This window comes from Meleagris gallopavo, chromosome 9, assembly GCF_905368555.1.
Source record: "Meleagris gallopavo chromosome 9, MGAL_WU_HG_1.1, whole genome shotgun sequence".
Lineage (NCBI taxonomy): Eukaryota > Metazoa > Chordata > Aves > Galliformes > Phasianidae > Meleagris > Meleagris gallopavo.
Genome location: NC_139412.1, coordinates 13,397,109 through 13,419,143, shown reverse-complemented (window position 1 = coordinate 13,419,143; position 22,035 = coordinate 13,397,109). Strand labels below are relative to the sequence as shown.

General features: G+C 40.4%; 1 protein-coding gene across 5 annotated transcripts in view; it reads right to left on the bottom strand.

Moving 5' to 3' along the window:
* Positions 1-22,035, bottom strand: part of CHRDL1 (chordin like 1) — a 42,024-nt gene that overhangs the window by 4,985 nt on the left and 15,004 nt on the right. For all 5 annotated transcript variants that reach the window (XM_085230787.1, XM_085230785.1, XM_085230786.1 and 2 more), the window contains 6 exons: positions 9,523-9,668; positions 8,502-8,595; positions 6,209-6,276; positions 4,814-4,988; positions 1,538-1,732; positions 336-503 (listed from right to left, as the gene is read on the bottom strand). In XM_085230787.1, the coding sequence (XP_085086913.1) occupies positions 336-503; positions 1,538-1,732; positions 4,814-4,988; positions 6,209-6,276; positions 8,502-8,595; positions 9,523-9,668 (846 nt within the window). The remainder of the gene's footprint in view (positions 1-335; positions 504-1,537; positions 1,733-4,813; positions 4,989-6,208; positions 6,277-8,501; positions 8,596-9,522; positions 9,669-22,035) is intronic.

Sequence of the window (22,035 nt, the reverse complement as noted above, 5' to 3'; positions counted from 1 at the left end):
ACAGTAATTTCAAAGGAAAACTTTCTGGTCCAGCTAAATAAGCACTGGGTTCAAACCCACTGTTCATTTCTCTGTCACAGATTACACATGGTATTACTGACACCCAACATGGTTTTGTTGTTTTGCTCACAATAAAGGCCAGGAGTTTGCAGAACTAGAAATGTGTGTGTTATTAATGATGTTTGTAGAGCAAAACATAGTAGTGGACATGGCTGTAGTAGTGGTATCCTAAATAGCTAAGAGAACAGCGGTCTCTAGATGCTTGGAATTTAAGTTGCTCTGGCATTTTAATGAGAGATGATATACTTTTAAAATATATAACTTATTCAACTCACCTTTTCTGATTGTCCACACGTGTATTTCTATTTGTGGTGACTTTTCAGTCTCTACTGCAATTTTTCTGATAGTTTCTCCTTCCTCTGTGAAAATGGATTCATAGACAGGAAAGGTCTCTTTCCCACAGAAGTAATCTTTGTTGTCAAAGCTTTGACTTGGCACTTCTTCTGTTTAAGAAAAAAGCCCAAAACACATTCTACAGCTGTAAACAAGTCTTCCAGAAATTACGTGGCACTAAACCAAGCAGGTTTAGTTTAAAATTAGAGTTTTCATAGAGTCATGGAATATCCCAGGTTGGAAAGGTCCCACAAGGATCATCTCGGCCAACTCATATGTTCACTTATGCAGTCTTTGAAATCCATCTCCAGCTAAGCCATAGGCATTTAATAGTGTTCTACTCTGCTAGGTTCCCATTGCCTGCCTCTTGTGGCAAGAGAGTATTTGTATTTATAATCCATAAAGAATTTCATAAAGAAATGAGCTATACTGGTCTGTGAGAATCCTCAGGATTTTTGAACCACTGTCCACTTTCCAAGCATATTTGAAATAACAGTGGAAGTCTCAGAGGTAACTAAACAATAATGAAAATCAGTGGTTGGAGAGAGTGAAGAAACCCGAGCTAACGCTTTGTTCAGGAAAGGGGTGTGGGGAGAACCTACATCTTCTGCAGTTTGATCAGCAGGGGCCACATAGGGATGTGGCCAGCCAGCAGTTCAGTGCAAGCCTGGGCTAGGCACAGGGCACCTTATCTCATGACAGCCTGGTAAAGTCACAGGACATAGAAGTGGAAACTGTAATTATTCTGACGGTAGTTGGAAGTTGGACAAGAATGGGAGAAAGAAGATGAGATGATTTGAATGTTCTGTGAGTACTGCAGTGGGGAAAGAATGGAAGAGTCTTCTGATAGCAGTGGACTGTGTATGTTTCTGTAAAATTCTCTTTGGAAATGAGCATCAGGAAGTCATGCAAACAGTACAGAGAAAGACAGGAATTGATGAGAACACATGTGCCCCACGCAACAAGCCCTTCATCTGAGTAACAACAGTGAAGGCTAGGCAGGCAGCGGTGTGTGTCTCACATGGATATCTCTGCACATAAATCAGAACCGTGGGCACTGCTCTGCTGTTTTCATCAGATTCTGTGACCAGAATCCTTGACATGCACAGAAAAAAAGTGGTTTATCATGAACTCTTTGTTTTACCTGGACAGACTTTACAGCATTTTCCTTCCACTTTCTGAGGGTATTTGCAGGGATATTGTTCTGGACAATGAATTTTCTTACACTCTTGTTTGGTGATGTTGCAGGTACACAACACACACTCTACAATTCCAAAGGCCCGGAGATTAGGATGCCACGATTCACCGTGGGAGTATGTTTTGCCATTTGAAACACAAACTACAAAAGAAGAGAAAAGGAAGAAAAAATACAACTGGAAAAGGTACGTTCACTGGCTGTTCTTCTGTGAATATTCATTTGATTCTTGCACATTTGTTTAAAGCAGTGTCTCTGTACCTAATTCGTTACTGTCTCTGGCTCATTTCACTACTTGTTTGCTTCAGTCAGAGATTTGCCATGTAAAATGAGCCAGAGCCCATGATCACTCTTTTCTGAGCAGATTGGTTTTGATTCCAAATCCTACGATGCCAGTGTCCACCACTATTTTGAAGACAATGGAGAAGGTGGCTGAGTCAAGTATTTGAGTAGCTCCCCTCCAGCACATGCATTTCAGTTATGCATCATTAACCAGCTTATAAAACTAACTCCTCCTTCTAACTAACTAACTTCTCAGTCCACACACAGGACATAGCTGCTAAACTGGCTCTGGATTCTAGTATTGAATCTTCAGTGGGCAAAATCATGACATTTGCTACAAGTTATCTGAACAACTGTTCCTAGTATTAGCTGAAGGTGGCTTTTGCAGGGAGAGACATACTATCAACAGGATGGATTGGTGCCATCTGGGCCTTTAATACACAGGACTTCTGTACACAACACAGAGCAAAAGCAATGGAATGTTACAAAAAGAAGTCTGATGTCGTTTGTGGGGATATGTATGTCTACAGGTATATAGGGACATTTGGCCTTTGGAATTACAAGAAAATATTAACTTGAAAGGATGTCTGTGGGGCTGAGATTTCATTCCAAGAGCATCTAAGCATCTCACAGTATTTTTTTCATCTGTGCCTCTGAGAGACAGAGAAATACAGCTGGCAAAAGGAGAGTGGAAAAATTCCTACCTGGTAGAAGTCAGTTTGGGTCACCCTGCATTTAATGGGGATTATATCACTTTACACCGTGTTTGCATTTGTCCTATAAACCTTACTTCTTTCTTTTTAAATATTTTATAAACATGAAGAAAAATGCAAACTAATCCTAACAAGGTGAAAGAAAGGGCATTGCTTGAATTCTAAAGGCAACTGAAGTGAAGCTGGGGTATGTTGCAAATATTTCCAATTCTTTTAATATGCCATCATTTTTATTAATGCTTTTATTTGTAAAATATGTTCCTATTTTGCCTGTAACTTTCAAAAGCAATTTAATTTTTATCTGTAATCTGAAATTTACATCTAACTGGTAACAGATGTGATCAACTGGCTTATACTTTGCTGAGTTGCTGAGATTTATGGGGAGTGTTCTTTGTAATGTATTATCTTTCATGAGGTTATGTTATCATTTGGTTTATAATTTGCTACTTTTTAACTCCTTCTTAAGACATGGCTTTATTTTAGAGGTGGAAAACAGTTTTGTTTCTCACATGAAAGCAAATAATGTGTTATCTGTTTACTGAAAATGAGAGAAGAAGGATCTGTTTAGCACAGAACAGTCCAGGGTAGCAGATGTAGCCTTCAGAAGAAGCTAAAATATGGCATATAACTTCTAGCTCTCAAATGCCCTGGTTCTTTTTTTGTGTTCTTCACATTCAGAATTATAAATCTGTATCCATACAATCACATCTTATTTGTGTCTCAGGAGAATTGCTATGTATTTATTTTTTAGTTTGTTGTGTCTCAAGGAGCATATGCATTAATTAATGCATTACTTGTTAACTGGGGAAGAACAAAAGAAAATACATGGTCAGCATTTTGGTTTCCACCAAGGGGATCAGTTAGACACTCTCCAGGCAGTGAATGTAGGAAGTTGTAGCAGTTAGTATACTGCATTCAGAAATATGCTATTCATCTGTATGCTTTTTATTTGCTGAAACAAATCAGTTAGAAACTGCTTTGATGATGTCTTTATGTGTGAATAACATGTCAGAGATACTGCCCTGTGGAGATTCCAACTCCTAGATTCAGCATAAAACACTGGCATGATCTGAATGCTTTTTCATGGTTGTTCAGGTGGATAATAAAGATCCTATGGCCAACATTCCTCTGTTAGTTAATACCTTGAAAGATTAGTTGGCCCTAATACAGGGGCTTTTAACTCTTTGTGGGTAGTTTCTGAGTGCCTACTGAGTGGTATTTGTGGATAACTGCTTTTCTGAACATACACTTTTACAGCTATTTATTTTATGGCTTCTTAGACCTGTTCCTGCAGACCTCAGCTGGCTTACATACACCCACTGGGGGAACTGAGCATCCTGCCCTTTTGGTTGTACAGCACCTGCTGAATCATGAACTGACAACTGATATTTTCCCTTTATTTTTGTCTGTCCTACAATGCAGCAGGGATGTCTTAGTCATGTTTGTATAAGGTCTGCCATATAGGCTCAAAGTCTGCTGCCCACATAATGTAATATATTATCAGAGGGCACTAAGGATTCATTGCTTTGGTTAACTTTGCCTGGTTACAGCTCAGACATCTAGCTAATAACCTGCTCTGCTTCTACTGTTAGACATGATGGAGGAAAAGGATCCCTGATGGAGGAAAAGGATCCCCTGCATCTCAAACAACCAGCTTAAGGTGGAGGAAGTCTTGATATTTCCTTTCTTTGGAATAATTTGCTAAGCCTTGGAGGCAGAAAACTTCCAATTCTACAGCAAAGTTTTATGACCTGAGATTTGTGGGGCGGTTTAAATACATGCAGTTTGCAGCTAGTAAAATTACAAAATAGGAGATGGCGTAAAGACCATAACCACCATCTATTTCCTACTGGACAAGTCACTGTGTGAACCAGTTAGCAAATCTAAGGGCATAATGCTGTCCTTTGAAGCACTTAGAGCTCACTTTGCTGGTCACAGCAGCATGTGTTTTCTGAATTATGTAGTACAATACCACAAAGCAATTCAGAAAGCAACACAATAATGTTGTGCCCATGCAGACTGAAATGCACTGTTGCATTAGCAGGCACAACTGATCTCAGTCAAGAGCTTATTTCATATCCTCACTAGTCTGTTGCTTTCACCCTCTGATTTGCATTGGGTCTTCTGATACCGGTGTGAATTTCCAACAGTCTGCTGTACATTTTGAGAAGACTATTTTGTAGGTAAATGCCTGACCCAGAATAATACCATACAAAATACTTATCTTTACCTCGTCCATGCTTGTGCTTGCTGTTGATAACAATTTGTACTATTGTTCCTGATGCTTGCTGGGGATCTGGTAGGACTCCGCGGTTACTCCTGGCACCTGGAAATCGTGGAACATTGACTACCTGCCTGGTGGAGCTGGGTGACAGCTCATAGTGGGAGCGGTGGTAAGAGTGTCTCTGGAGACAGAAAGAGAGCAGGAAAGTAAATGTATCATTCCAGTGAGCATGAGGAAAGAGGCTGTACTAGAAACTCAATATGGGCAATGATTGTTGCCACTATCAACAAACCAGCCTTAAGCGTAAGGAATGGCACCAAACAAAAGAAGACCACACAGGTTTTGCAGGTGCTTAACGTGGCAATGAAGTTAACTACATATACAGTTGGACCTTATCTCACCAGACTGTATATTCAGTGTAAGTGTCTGCATCTAAATTGATTATCTGAAGTCCCTTATCAAGTACCTCTTGAATGTTGATCCATCTGACCTATTGTAGATCTCAGGAGATGAATCACAACCCAGAAGTCCCCATTTCACTCAATTTATGATAAACAGAATTCAGAGCTAGACACCTTCTTTACTTATGTCTGCTTTAAAAACAGGTGAGCCTGTCTAGTTTTCCTCATCAAAACTGCTTTCTGCTTGGGCTGCTTCTTGTTTGCATGCAGCTGTTCTGAACCCTTGTGCTGGGCCAGGGCTAGCCAACTTTACACAGACTGAGCAGAACCTTATTTCAATCTGTCTTGCAGACTGGGAAATCTCATTTGATTTGCAGAGGAAAGTAGACTGTGTGTTTTCTATAGCAAAAGAGCTGGCTATTTTCAGAGAATTATTTTCCAAAATACCCATGGGCATGAAGGGATAGTGTGTACTAAAGCAGATATTTTATGAGGCATGATTCTTCTCACTAATCCAAAGACCTGTTGGTTCATGTATTTGGATAGTGTGCTTAAAAATGCTTAAAAGCTCTTCATGTTCTCTCCAAGTGCTGTTACAAAAAGCCTCTCTTGAGTAAGTTGTTAGTGGTTACTGTTAACCCCAGAGGCAGTGAAGCCCCTAAAGTAAATACACATGTATATATGTCAACTGGGAAATAAGAGTTTGTAATTTTGATTTTGAAGTGTTGCTTGTATAGCAAACAAAATGCTGTGGAATTTTATTCTCATAGAGCACATACAGATGGCCGAATTCAGAGCCTACAGGAGCTCATGTGAGTTTGTAATTCAGACTTACTCATGAATTCAGGTAAAGTTTATTAAGGAGCTTGCTGCAGTAGATATTTCTATACCTTGTCAGACCTGATAACATCCTCTTTCTTCTTTTTCTCTCTTTTTCCCCCCCCAATGTACTGGCATGCATGGGCAGAAAATGTGTTTTTAAATCATAGGTCACACTTACAGCCTCCCTGTTGGCTGGCTGCCGGAAGATATCTCCATCAGCCTGCTCCCAGGATAACTCTCCATCTCCTGTACATGAAGTAGAGCAGTATCAGTTAGGGGAGTCATTGTGCAAGGATTTGGAAGATACGTAGAAGAGAAGTCTCAACCAGCTTTACAGCTAAATTTGTCAGTCTTTAGTCTGACTTGATTGTGTTAGATTATGTAGAGATGACTTCCCAAATATCTTGGAACCTACGTGATCACAAAGGCAAGGAGAAATGATCTTAGCTGAGCTCACAGAGAAAGGCAAGGCTGTGTGACCCTCTATCTGCTGTGTGCTGAAGGGACTCACAAGTGCAGTTACTGTTGATCAGTGGGTATGTAACTTGACTGACTGTAGCTCAACTCTGAAGTGTAGCCATTAATAATTTACATTCGATTACGTCAGGAAAATGTAAGCCATACTTAGTCCTGCACATTTTATATCCCTATGTGTGGTTGTTTTCTTCCTTATTTATGCTTTTTTTTTTTTTTTAAGTATATATACATATATATTATGTGATCATCAACTGCACTGAGTTATGGCAGAGATGTCATATATGAGAAATTGGCCCACTAAGACTGGATCCCATGTAAGCTCACAGGATGCTTTATTTGAATGTAGAAAGTATGAAACGTTCAAGCGTTCCTTTTTGAACTGGGCCAATAAAAGTAGTACAGAAGTAAGGCTCATAACAGTAATAGCCTTCATAACAAAGCAAGGACACGCTGACTTGTCTTTTAAATAGAAAAGGTTTTGTTAGAGCACTTGCAATCTGTGCATACAATGTAGAAGTAATGAATGCTCTTGAGAATCAGTGTGAGGGACTTGCAGAGCCAGCCTCTGGTCCCTTACAGCCAAACTTGTAATTCATGGGAAAAGTTGAAAAGAAGAAATTCTCAGTTTCTATTCACAAGTAACATCCAGCTGTTTTCTGGGTAAAGACAAGTTCCATAAACACATACACAACTAGTATGAGCCACATGAACGTTACAGCAGGGAAACATCCATTTCAGGCTAGAGAGAGAATGTAGCTATAGGAGTTGTTAAAGACATATTTAGAGGTGTTCCTTGTAGGAAGAGCCATGGAACTACTGATATCTGGTTTTTGGAAAACTTGTACAAGAGCAGGAGAAATCATTTAGTGTGGAGCTGCCCTTGGAATTTATCCCAGCCATGGAATTCAGATACAGGTACCGATAAAGTTGTTTTGCTAGTGGCTCGAAGCCTAGCTCTGTGTGTGCTGAGCAATTACTCTGGAACACAGTACAGTACCACCACATCGTGAACCTGCTGGCTTACATGAATGGCACTCAACAGTGCCAGGCACAAGCTTGGGCCCCTGTGACAGGACAGCTGCCACAGCACTAATAGCATGTGATCCTGGCTTGGGAGAGCCATGGTGCTGATGCAGCTGTGTCTCCAGTTCTGCAGTTAACTTGATTTCACTCCACCATCGTGGTTCTGCTACCCTATGGCATTTTTTTAGAAATCCTCATCCTTGCTCTGACTGGAAGGACAGTGACACCAATGAACCCGCAGCACAAGATGGATGCAGAGCTGTTGGACTGGGTCCAGAGGAGTGGCATTTTTGAAAACCATAGACACCTTTAACTTCCTTGCACCTCTGAGAACTGGCCACAGCTGCTTAGATTCTTGACAAGTGGCGATTCAAATGACACAGTACCAATAGTGAGATACAATACATCTAGAAATCTTCAGATATTTAGACAGGTTTGCAGGCAAATATTTAAGTGTAGACATTCAGAAGGGCTGGTAAGGCTGGCAGTACGCTTCCTCATAACCAAGTTCTCCATGCTTACAGGATCTAAAATGGAACTGCCAAGAAAATACAAATTTTTGCTGAATATAGATTGACACCTAATTTAAACTGAATTGAAATTAACCTCTAAACTGAAATTCTTATGTCTTGTATAACTTGAGCAGGACTGATAACTTGTCAAATGGAACCTCATCTTTTACTTCAAAACCTGTCTAGCCAAAGTAATGGCAACTATTTAAATGCATCATTTGAAGCTCTGACTGTCTTTCATTGGAATGCAACTTCATCAGTGCATTCTTTCCTTGTTTCAATTAAGAAAAACAAAGCAAGTAATATTGCCTTACTGGAATTTGGTGTTTTATTTTCCAGCATGCATTGGGTTATAAGTAAGTGAGAAACTTGCAGGTAACATCCTAAGTGACAGTGCTGGTGCACAGACAGGGGAAGGAGTACATGCTGATGTATGTCCTGTGCATATGTAACACTTACCTCTGCAAACTGGACAGCAGGACTCTGGAACAGAAACTGGGAAAGAGCAAGTTAATTTGGGACAGGTCTTCAGCCCACAGTACACATTTCCTTCCTGCCAGTAAAACACAAAGAGCATTTAGGAGTCATCAATTTGTAGGTATCATGTGTGCACTTTTATGGACATATTTAAATCTAGTATGGATGTTTACATATATGCCTCTCAAGTAGCCAAAAGCAGAATACTAAACCAGTGAAGAGTCTGAATAGCAGTTCTTAAACGTATGTCATGCAGAGGGAAGTCCCTTTGTTTTACAAAAATGAGAAAAGGTAAAGAAGTGTGGGGAAGGAAGGAACCGCAATTACTATAAGCCTAAAATCTGTCTAATGTTTACACCTGATGTAAATTCTTCCCCATTCTCCCTAAGTCATCTCATACCACTGATTTGGAGGAAGAATTTGGCAGTGACACAAAATTGTTCAGTACCTAACCTGTTCAGTTTGTTGTTACTGTTGAATACAACAATAATTCGATCAAAAGAGGTCCTGATTGGTTTGAGAAGGATGTTTCAGCTCAAAAAATGCCTCCAAAGAGTCACTGAGTGACTGCTCAAATATGCTAGATTTAAATTGGTGGCACCTCAGGAATGGGTCTGGGGCCCGGTGCTGTCTTACAGCGCTGTCCCAGCTCATGGGGCTCTTATCAGCTCAGCCCAAATGAATCCAGTTTCTTTCCATGACTCAGTGTTGTATTTTCCAGTCAGGTTGAAGTGGTATGTTCTATAAATGCCATGCACTGCATGCTTACCTACAGCAGATGTCTGACAGGGTGAGCTTTGTCCTCTGTGTTTGAGCAGGAGGCAGTCTGGCATTTACCAGGTGCCATGGACTGGCTTGTAGCACTTTCGTAAGTTTCTGCATTAACTCCCAGTTCCCAGCCTCTACTGTGTGCTATGGACTGCGTGCATTTCAGTGCCATGTCTTCTGGAAAGGTGAAATGAAGCTCAGACAGAGAAGGGATCTGACAAGCTGTGGTACTTACTGAGCAGCTGCACTGGGCACACTGGTTTGCTTGCCTGTTTTGGAAAAGCCCCTCTGCCACAAACATTTCGCCGTGATGGTAGGTGGTGCCATTGTATTCACAGGATTTCCCAGTGATTTTGCTGCTTACTGAGAACAGCGAATCTTCTGAAAGTGATGGGAAAGGAATACTTCATGCAAATTGTCCTAACAAGTAGCAATATCACAAGTACAGGAATAGGAAAGCTTCTCTGCTCCCCCATTTCTCTTTATTATAAAAGGGCAAGTTTTGTCATGCTACAAAATATGAGTGAAATTCTCATGCTGCTATCTTGCTGAACTTTCATAATTCACACTTTTGAGTTGACTGTTTCAGTTAATCTTTGGATTTTGATTTTATCATGAAGGCCAGCACAAACTGCCATCTCCCATGCTGCTGTGTTTTCTCTTGCCCTGTCTTCCACAGCATTACAATTAGGATAAGCAGGTGCAGTTATGTGCTCACTTGTTAAATTTACATGGCTCTTTGAGTTTTAATGTAGAAGGCATGAGGGCCTGTATACACGCAAAATTCCACTGTCAGTAACACATTTCTAGCACTGTTTCCTGCTTCTTAGGTCTGGTATTATTTTATTAATGATTTGCAGTGGGAGTTAATTGCAGGTCAGCCAGGTGTAGCCAGGTGTACCACAGGGCAAGCACAGGGCTGCTTCTCTGCCATTCACAGCACAGACCTTCTGGTGTACAGGAGAATTGAAACTGATGTTGGAACTCTGTTAAGAGTGAACAGGCCCACGAATAATTGTACTATGTTCTATATAAATGTTTGCTCCCAATGGCCTTCACACTTTGCTGCTGTTGTTTTCAGAATGGGCAAAACTTTTCAAAAGTAGTCTGCAAAAGCCACCCAAAAGCCAATGTTTTTCTTACATACATTGTAAGGTGAGATGTGCAAATTAGAGCATTTTGTTTGCAGAACTGAGTGCATACAATGAAGTGCACAAGTGTCCGTTCAATCCTGAAACCTCTTGTTTCAACTCAAAATCACATGGAGTTCTTCACCATATGAGTCAGATTTTCTTCTTATTCTTAAAATTATCCATATCTTAAGTTAAAACATTCCCTAGACTGTTTAACTATCACACAGCTGACAAACTCTGCAAAGGGATTATACTTCACCTATGAAATGTAAGTCACTTGATACATACTGGGCAGCAAATCTGACTCTAATACATTTACATTTGCATGAATTTAGCATCTCAGCAAGGGAAGAGGCATTTTGAACAAGAGCTCTATGGAAGTAACAGTGGAGTATTTGTTCTCTGGAGCCAGAATCACTGCAGATTTCTAGGAATGCAGCTGAAATTTCATTCAGTGGGTTTGGGCTTTTATGTAAAAGAAACCTGACCTGAAAATTCAGGTCCTGCTGTAGTCCCTTTTATCATCTATCAGATGGATGTGAGGAGATTACTTTTTGAGAAACTATGCTGTCATAGAGTGCAAATTTCTCAGCTGAGTTTTCTGGTGATGCATACTGGCATTATAAGCACTGACATTCAGAGTTTTGGATAAAAGCATGTATTTTGTTATGTTAGTTTCATCAGATATTAGTTATCCGGTAAATTGTAAATGTCAAATCTGCCTGTGGAACATACACATACTGCAGTATTTGAAAATCTAGTGGGCCAGCAAAGAACCTGTGGGAGAAAGGCAGAAGTTATCCATGAGGGGCCATTTAGGGCCCCAGGCCTGATATTTGATTTCTCTCGGAGTGAGCATCGAAGCAACAGATGCAGCATTATTTTGGTGCAATCAGAGATGTGTAGTGGTACCTTTCCAACATGCTACACAAAGCACTGACACTCGTGCTTGGCATGAAAACGCAATGTATGTCAGTTCACTGGTAACGCACATTCTGGAATAGCAAGGTGTATGTTCTAATTAAGACAAATTTGAAAGTCAAAGCAAAAGATTCAAGTAACAAATTCAGCAACTGTCTCATTAGGCAGAAATATTGGAAACCACAATAAAGAGGCACTTTTCAGGATAGTCCCACTTCTCCCAAGTTATGCCACCATAATTTCTTGGAAAGCACAAGAAAGCAGAAAAAGGAACTGCCAAACCCTAGATGTCCTTTGTACCTCAGGCAACTGGAAGAGCAGTTGAACTGGGAAGAAAATTATGAGAGAAATGAAAGAATACAGATGGTTCTTGCCTGGATGTGAGGGTTCATGCAGCCTGTGCAGGGCAGTACTGTGCCCATGTAGGATGCCTGTCCAAAGCCAGTGTTTGGCTTATGGTCTGCAGGTGTTTGCAAAGACTCGTTATGACACATCAGAATACTGGATGAAGAGTGTAAATGTTACTGCAGATTTACCTTGGTACATGCCACATTGCTCAGATTACTATGAAATCTCCAAATGCCTTCAAATAGAAGCTTTTGAATAAGACAAGGGGGATGGTAAACTTTTCTCTATATACTTTTATTTGTCCCCATATCCTCAATTATTTATCTCCAACAACACTTGAACTGTTGTAGGGTTCCAGTTGGATTACAGGGTTACAGCCCTGGTACATGACAGCTGAGTCAAGAAACGCAAGGCTGAGGAATCATTGCTGCTTTTCTAATTAGAAGGTGAACAGCAGAGGGGAAAAAAAAATCACAAAACTTTTCTTATGTAGTTCATGCTTACTCGGATTTCTGCCTGGGTTTTCAACACTGTCAGGTTAAATGATCACAAGGAATCTCCTCAACTGATTAAAAAGATGATGCTTTAGACTGCTGCAGGAGGAAAAGGACAGATAGTGATAGGATGGCTTGCTCTGGACCAGCTCAGGCCAGCAGCTCAGGATTACTGCTGTATTGTTTGATTAATATTAGAGTCTACACAGAAGATAGATAGATTCCTTGGTAACAATAATTCTCTCTCTGAGACTCTTCAGGTTTGGCAGGGGTAGAAAACCAGGTGAGACTATTAGAAATATATCAGAAATGATGTGGTGTGGTCATCTGAGATCAGCAGAGGACCAGGAGAGTCACAATGCAATTATGCACTTCAGCTGGGAATGGAGTTATTGTAGCCAGGAAGATCTTCCAGTAACAAGAATCAAGAGGCTGTATCTTAATCGTGATACAGATGCTAGTAAAGACAAGCTTTCCTTTTCAACAGAGCTACCCATACAAGTGCTTGGCCAACAGTAGGTGGTTGGAGTGCGTAGTTTTTGTTCATTTGGATTTCTTTTAAAGTTGATCATAGAGGTTAGGCCTGTAACAGCTAAATCATAACATACAGCCCAAAACACACGTATGCCAGACTATCTTTGGAACGTGGGAGGCAGTTCTATTGCTATTTGGAAGTCTTATTTGATGTAATAATTGTAAGAAAAATCAGTTTCAGTAGCAGGCAGTAAGACCATGTTTTTGGTCCTGATGCTGCACATACCTGTGCATGTAATTACCTTTGAGCACATTAAGTGAGTGGGGCTACTTGGTTGCATAGAACAAGGTTTAAAAGTTTCAGATCGAGACCGCATGATTCTTACTGCAGAAAAATACATCGTGTTACATACTGGAGAGATCATACTGACGAGTGCAGTTGATCTCCTCCAAACACAGCATCTGAAGCTGCAAGGAAGCTTTGTATCATATGCCTGTATGTAGCTTCTTGAGAGAGAAAATCAGTCTGAGAGTGACTTTCTGCAACTGGGGCTTGCCTTGGTTTCTTTTCCAGTGCTCTTTGAATCGTGGCTAATTAGAGGAGTTCAAACTTCCTCATATCATATTCTCCTGTAGAATGTGAAATTGTAGACATTGTATGTTCTTGTAATAAGTGCCAGGTTGGAACTTTGAAAAATCATGCCATTAATGCTGATATCAGCATGCATTACTCTGTGCCTCAGTTAAGGTACGTAAGAGCTGGGTTAGCTAACTGCAAACATGTGCCATTGCTCAGAGTCCTGTTTGTAAACCTTGTTTCTTAATCACAGCTGTTCCTGTAGCTTTATCTGGCATTTTAATGGTGCTGACTAACCTTGCTTTAATTAGCCGTCTCCATAAAGTACCGGGCAAACCATCTGTGTGAATCCTTTTAATTAACTACATTCAGTGGTGTCATTTTTGGCACTCATAGTGTGTCACAGGAAGCAATATAAAACGTAGGCTAAAGATGTTATAGCATCAATGGAAAAGGAAGTGGCTCTGTTTCTGTGGCTGCCATTTATTCTCCAAGGGCGCAGATTCCAAAATAGAGGTTGATAGGCCATGCTTGCATTGCCTGTGATTTTACAGGATTCAAGATAAGACTGTGTGTTATTAAAATGGATAGCCTGACTTATCACAGGTCTAGCATTAGGTAAAAGCAAGGAGCTAAAATGAGCAGCCAAGGCTGAGCACATGACTTGCTATGGATTTGAACTGACCCTGCAGGTATCTTTAAAGGTTGAGTCTGGCTGAAGGTTTCAGGGTTTACAAGCAGGCAACAACCACGTCAAAAATTAATTTGTTTCAAAATTTTTCTATTTTAAAAAGCAATTTGATACTGTGGTGACTATGCTTGAATTCTTATACCAAGCATTCCTTTATTCCAAACCTGGGATTCTCTCCACCTTCTGCTGTCTACCTGGGCTGTTTTTCACTGGTGTGCCATAAACACAGGGTAAATCCTGGCCTCAGTGAAGCCAACAGAAAGCTTGTCTTCAGGATTCAGCCTAGGTGCTTGCTGTCTCTGCTCTCTAAGATTCTGAGTGGGGAGACGGAAGCTTGTATTGGGAGGAACTGTTGATTTAGAAAAGAACAAGATCTTCTATCTGTTCAGGTTTATAGTGAAGCCTGATATAATGCTCACTCTGAACTAGATCTGCACATAGCTATAGCTTGCTTACTGTATGAAATGTCCTTTTGACAAGAAGCATGAAGAAACCATATGGGAAGAAGTTTGCTATGAAGGGACACTAACTTAATGCAAAGTGCAGTGCCCATGCTTTTCTAACAGACTCTGATGCAACAGAATTAATATGAATTTGATAAAACACAGAAATCTTCTGGCTCAGTGGAGATTTTCTGGCTCAGTCACAGATTTTTCATGGAAACCTGCATTGGATAATTGGAGCGGAGGTATTTGTATGCACGATATGCACAGACCCTGGCCAAGAATTCCAGGGGCTTCCTGGCTTCTGGAGCTTCCAGTCTCCTGGAAGCAACAGAACAGTGTCAATGGATCACATGCAACTTTGGAAATGGCATCATTTACCCTTTCTGCTTACATCTGTATTTCTTCCTGGATTGTTACAAAAGCTTGTTCCTGAGATGCTTTATCCTTACTTGGATACGAAGCAGAAGAGCATCAGTTATCTGCAGCTAATCCCTTGAATAGCTTAGACAAATTCCACTGGCAGTTCCTGCTCTTTGGATCAGTGGTAACATCACTGAAAGTATTTCTGTGTAGGCAGTGAAAAGCATGGGCAGCTAACCTTATGGGAAACGTTACCAGCGGATGACTTGCTTGAGGTGAAGAAGGGCTTCAGGATCCAGTCCTTACAACAGTCAGTGAGGCCTGCAACTTGGATCCTTCTGTACATACAGATACTTTCTAACAAACAAACTAGCTAACGAACTGGCAAAGCGAACTCGCAGTCAGTATAGTCATGGCTTGACAATCAGTCAGCTTTTTATGATATGAAGTCTGATCTGCAACCAATATTAAACTGAAATGGTAACCAAGTGTACTTCCTAAAAGGAGATGGTACAAATTAGACAAGGGTGTGCAAGCAAAACTCTGGCTTCTGCATACTGCTTAGCAGGGTCTGACAGCACCCTGCACAGCACTCAGAAAGGTCTGTGGGGTCTTACTGCATCTCCATGGGATACTTTCTTGTACAATATTCTGGCTGTTCTTGTTAGTACTTTGCTTAACACTCTCACTATTGCTTATTTTAGTATCAGAACATCTGGCAAAGATCATTTTTTAAAAATCCTACAGACTCTTGGCTTGCTGACTTAGAAACTATTTTTAAACTGCAACATTCAGAGTCACCTAGTGTCATTTACTGAAAAAAATGGGCTTTTAATATCAAGCAGAAATGCTAGGCACTCAGTGTGGCTTGGTTTTTGCAGTTTGTCTGTTTTATTAACCACCCTTGTAAAAACAAGCAAGTGCTAAACAATCTGAAATTAATAACGAGGTTTAAGAAACTTACCATACTGGGAACTGTTCTGCAGATAGTCTCTCTGGTTTGTTGTAAGTGGATAGATGATAGATAATGAATTTCAATCCTGACAGGATTTTAGGAAACGTTTTCTGAATCAACATGGAGCATAAGCATGCACAGACCAAGAAAATGCAATTTGTTTTGGAGTCCTATTCACTAGACAAGAAATTGAATCCTGCTATAATTCAGGGGCCACTGTTTGCAATGACATCTCTCCTGCATAATCACTTGTACTCCCATTGCCATCTCTCCTGCATAATCATTTGTATTCCCAGTGAACTTTAACACTTACTGAACAAAACTGGAGGAATTAGCTTAGTTGCACCCGCTACTTCAAAGCTCTCTAAGGCTGTATCCTGGTGCAGGAAGCTGTCTTTGGACACCAGCTAACCAGCCACCGCTCACTATGCTTCCATGCAGAAATCATCAAGTCACCCCAAATTGCAACATAACATCAAGCAAAGGCATATTTCTCACCTTGACATTTAAAATTGGCATCAGAATTGCAGGATAACTATTCAGAAGCAACACAGAAAGAGCAATTATGAAGGTCCTTAATCAAAATGAAACAATTCTTGGAAGTGTGCTGATTGTGAGCACTTCTAGTGCCAAAGCGGAGCAGAACTACAGTATAAGAATACTTCTCACTATTTTGCTTATTGAAAAATACCTGAAACCTGACTCAGCTTTGGTCCACACGCTGTCCAACACAGTGGGCAGCACTTAAGGTGACCTCAGATTTGGTTTCATAACATTGTTTACTTGTGTAGGAGTTGCACATACCTCTAGGTCTCCCTCAGAAAAGTTTGTTACTTTTCCACTCTATTGGAGTCAAGGTCTGTTCCCTATAAGAAAAAACATTCCCTAGGGTAACTTACACAAGTATCAGTAGAAAGATTCAGGGCTAATTCTGATGGTACTTTACCACAATGCAAAAGCTGATACAATGGCCATGTCAGGTTCCACCGTGAAGAAGAAATCTCAGGAGGCCCCAAGACGTGAAATGAAGTAGCTCAGAAAAACAGTAATGGGATCATTTATTCATGAGCATAAAAGTGTATTTCTGCATAAAATCTTGCAGGTGAAGTAGCAGATTACAAAGTGAGTTGAAAAAAATCAGTGCAGCAATGTAGAATAAAAAGCCAGTTTGCACCGACTGTAATTCATGGTAAGAGCTGGAGGCATAAACGCAGGGAGGACAGAGCTGCAGATAAGATGTTGGAAGCATTCTTTGTTACCTCTCTACCTCTCTTCCACTACTCCCAGAATGCAGCCTACGATTGCCAGAGGCCTATGGGTGTGAAACATGCAGTATTTTTCTCTGCCAATGAAATATTTTTTTTTAAATGGGCCATCATTCACAGGGGTTATGCATCTGTCTCAGAATGGATTTCACTTTGTGTTTGTGTGTGGAACAAGACTTCCTGAAATTAGCCAACCCAAGCACTGTCACTTGTGAATATAGCTCTGTCCTGGGTAGGAAGCGTGCCTCCCACCCCAACATCCAGCTCTTATCTGAAGGTGCAGCTGGGACTGGCAGCAGCAAAAGCAGTCCTTGGCTTTTTAATTTAATTTTTTTTTTTTTTTTTTTTTTTTTTTTTTTTTTTAGTTTTTGGTGAAGAGCTTTGAAGTTTTAGGGGTAATAATATGCCCTAAGGTTGCACCTTGCACATGGTGTATAGCATCTTTCTCAGCATAGCACAGATTAGTTCATTTCATTCATATGGGTTCCAGTGATGCTATGAATTTACTGCTCAAATGAAGTGCTCTTCAGTGAATAACTCTGGAGGCTGGGACTCTAACAAACAATTCAACAAAAAAACAAATTTCAATTTAGGGACAGCAATATTGAAAAACATGGAATAGTATGCACAGATGCAAGCAATCATGCAGCTGTTCTAATTAGCAGTGTCCACGTGTTCAAAAGTGTGTAGATGTGATTATCAGGGACAGGGCATAGTGGGCAATATTGGTGGTACGTGGACGGTTGGTTGGATTAGATGACCTTAGAGATCTTTTCCAACCTTAACGATTCTAATATTCTATGTTTCATCCTGTCACCTGCAGAATCAGAGCTCTGAAAAAGCGGTAATGAGTACTTTGACCTCTGCTGCCTTGGTATCTATGTTCCAATGGGTTCAGCCAAAGCACTTCCCAGTCCTGGAAAGAAGCTAAATGCTAGTGATGTTCCAAGCAGAGGATGAAGAAACCTGCCTCCAGGCAGAAATCCTCTGTACTGGGCTCTTCCCTCTGCTACGCAATGAGCCAACGGAATATGGTTATTATACATATGAAACAGCTATTTTCTGTGAGACACGTGTTTGGAATAGAGGAATGAATATGTGTTTATAATCTGATCCTTACAAACTCAGAACAGAGCCTAAGACTTAAGTAAGTGAGGGAAGCATCCTGCAGAAAGGGATTATGCAACTTGCTAGGAGAGTGACGGTCAAACAGATTTTGACATGCTTACTTTAAATAAATCTGGAACAACTATGTTGATTGGACTAACCTTAATGCTTTGTTCAATCCAAACTATTTTTTAATATAATCTTTTCAAAAAGATCCTCATGTTTATATGAGAAAAGGGTAACACAAATAATATACGTCTGTATTTATGCAGTGCATTTTATTCACAAATAGCAGTGCTTTCATGTAACACAGAGCACTTGCCTATTTTCCTGCAGTGCCAGTAAAACTGAAGTTAAATGACAGCAGTAGGTTTGCTTTGTACACAGAGATCCAGTTACTGCTCATCTCCTGATCCATTTGTACCAGAGGGGCCTTTGCAAGAAAGCACAGAGCTGGGAATGTGGATTTTCTTATTCTGCCAGGGTGGTTCGTTTCCCCAAAAAGGCCTTTAGTGCAGGAGACATTCCACAGTCGCGTCTTGGCCACCTTAGCATGTGTGTACTGTTCTAGAGCTTCTTGGTAAGAGAGAGCCAAATACAGAGGGGATAAAGAAAGCAGAGAAGACAGGGATCTTTGTTTTATAAGCAGCATAGAGCACTGTGAAAGACAAGTGTCACGGTGACCTGGGATAATGCATGGTTTTTCTTTTTTCCAGACACTTGCCAAACTTCCCTTGCTGTCTGTGCATACACTTGCCTAAGAAAAGCATGATACCTATCAGCACTACTTCTTCCTGATCTGCTGTTAGTGAAACCTCAGGGCTGCACAACTGAACTGGCAGACTGCCATTGCAAACTGGCTGTACAAGGTCAAAACCAACAGCTGCTGAAAGAGCAAGTGTTCTTACCACTATCATGTCAAGAAGGGTAAAGAACACAAATACTGTAAAGCTCTTCTATCACCAGAACTAAATCCCTATCCATCATCTCATAAGAATACAGGAACTTCAGAGAGAGAAAAGCTGCCCACTGTTTCAGTGCAGGGTTACCTCCTGGGGCTCACCTAGCTATTAGGTGGCTACAGGTTCTTGGGGGATTATAGCACAGTGTAAGACAGCAAATGGATTTCCTTTCTATAAAAAATTCCTTTACTTAATTTCTTCCCTCTGCTACTTTTGTTTCCACTCCACATGAATGTGTCACCTCAAGGTCTGATCTGAAGTCCACTGAACTAAGTAGATTTGGAACTTGGCCCAAACACCTACTCTGTGTGGTACAGCATAAAGGCAGTTTCCTCTTTGATCTTCTGTCTCATATTTCTAGCTTGCTCCTTAGCATTTCTAGAGAGGGGATTGTATCGCAGTCAATAACCGCATCTGTTCTCATAGAAGGCTTCATCAAAAAACTATCAGATCTAATGGAAACCCGTTGATTGACTACAGTAGGCTGTGGATCAGCCTTTCCCCTCAGCAATGCATCACCATCAAAATTCTTATAAATCTGCGATGTAAAGAAACGTAGATGATGTGTGAAGGTCCCTTTAAAAAACAACAAAAACAGTGCAGTGATATTGTTTTTAAAGCAGTGGCTGAGGCTGACAATAAATTTGGATTGGAAAGTTGTGCACTATCCCAAAACTGCAAACACAAGTTCTAAACAAAATCCATATGTGTCTCTCAGAGATGCAGGTGTCAAAGATATTAAGCCACAAAATGCTTTACATTAAAATAACTTCAAGGAGTGTGTTAAGCTCTGAAAACTCCAAGGTAATTCAGAGGTAATGGCAACAGCCAGTCTTTAGTATGGCCAGCCAGTAGAGAGTATATGAAACTCATTGCTTGAAGGAACTAGTAGCACCTTATCTAGACAGCATAAACTTTCATACAGATTCAAAGCAAAGATGTAGTTTCACTGTAAATCCTCAAAAGGCTGTTTTTGAACTTTCTAGGGCTAAAGTCAAGCTCTTCACATTATTTTAATATATTTTCTGCAGCTTAATTTCCTGTGTTTTCTTTTATAGTGGCATAAAGAAACTGCTCAGCAAAACTCTGAAGGAGTCATAAAACACTTTCTAGGTTGCTCCATTTTAATTCCTGGTCTAAAGCTGAACTATTATATGACTCTATCTGTCATTTTCCCAGCCAAGGAAACAAATTGAATTAAGCTTTCCTGGACTTAGAACCCTCTCTGAAGCATCTCTGAAGCTCTTGGAACTTGTCTTGGAAAAATTCTGAGCAGCCTACCCTACCCTATCATATCAGTCCAAAGAATGGAAGTTCTAGTCTGGTCATCCATGTGTGCAGATGGGTTTTTTTCAGTGCATTTTGGATGCTGATTTACAGATAGATTTTTTGAACTTTTAATGTTCAAAGAAACAGAATGGGAACAGGTCATAACATCAATCTGGCTGTGATAGCAAACATTCCTTTATGAAGCCAGTAACAAAGACAAATTACCAATCAAACAAAATTACTTGAGCCCAGGTCAATATAAAAAAATTAAATGCCTCCCAAGAATGCCTATACTGTTGTATTTTCAAGTAACATTTATTTCCAAATAAGCTATTTATTTGAACTATCTGGCAGTAGCCCACTGTTGGGATCCTGCAAAAACCAGAACATCTCACTATTCTCTGGCACTGTGCAACATTCTATGTGTCATTCAGAATCCAGATGTGAATCTCCAACTTGTTTGTCTATGCAGAGTAACCGTATCTAAGCCCAGAGGAACCAAATGCAGACTGGAGAAATTTGATTATTGATTGATAATAGTACTTCTCCAGTTACTTATATCAGCTGCTGTGCATGTTAGCATAAATATTCTGTGGCCTTCTGGGCTATGACTAATGAGAGCTTGGGTCACAGGTTACTTCTGGGTTCTTTTTCATCATCTGAAGAGTGCAGAGATGGGTAGTGAAGGTGGTGGTGGAGCTGTAGGGCCTGCAGGCAGCATGAAAACATGGATCAAAGGTCTTAAGGGATCAATGCTGAATGATCCCAGCATCATTCGGATGCTGAGGTAAAAGTAACACGGGAAGGTGGAGATGAACACTGAAAGGGAGCTGAATATGCAGTGTTTCTTCCATGAAGTGAGGCTTGTGTCAGACATGTGACAAGGTGCTGAGAATTGGGCAGAATGCTGTGAATGTGGCCAGTCATTCTAGAATTTGAGATGTGCCTGTAGCTCCAAAGAAATATTTTTGCCAGCTGTTATTCAAGTGCCAGTTAGTGGGAGGAAAACAGTCGTAGCAGCACTCACTGATAAGGTGGTTATGAACTTGTATATCCCATATACGCATCTGTTGCAGAAGAATTAGATGTTATTCTGTGGATAAATAATTGGGACAAGCATTGATAATGCTTTTAAATGGTCAAAATTTTCATGAGTCTAATTTTTTATAGTACTTGTCAGAGAATTTGGCTGCTTCCATAACTGTGGACAATGTAGAATGGGTAAAGAATAAAACTAGAAGGACTTCCAAGCAGTGCAATTGTTTGATTAACATTGATTGATAATTACCTTAATTTACCTACTCTTTTATTCTCACAGTAGTTCTGCATAAAACGCTTTCTGCATACTAAGTTTTCTTTTTCCTCACATTTTTAGTACTGTGTTTTCTATGGAGATGCTGCCAAGGACTTTCAGCTGTACATGTGGTACACTACTCCATCACTGGTAGACTGGACTTTGTAGATGACACTTAGGTTAGATGTTTGAACCTCACCAATGCTAATGACTGATGAAAACAGCTGAGCAAAGTGAATGCTCTTTGAAGGGGAACCCAATTTTTATAATGTTGTACTTCCAGTGCCTGATTTACTGATGCTTGTGCTGTCTTTGATTTTTTTCATCTGAACATTCCTCCCAAGATTTAGTAATTCTCAAGCAATTACTTCTACAGAAATTCTCCACAGTTCCTGAATCCCTGCTGCACTGAGAGTCCATCATGCATCAAGCACATGCATCCACACCTCCTG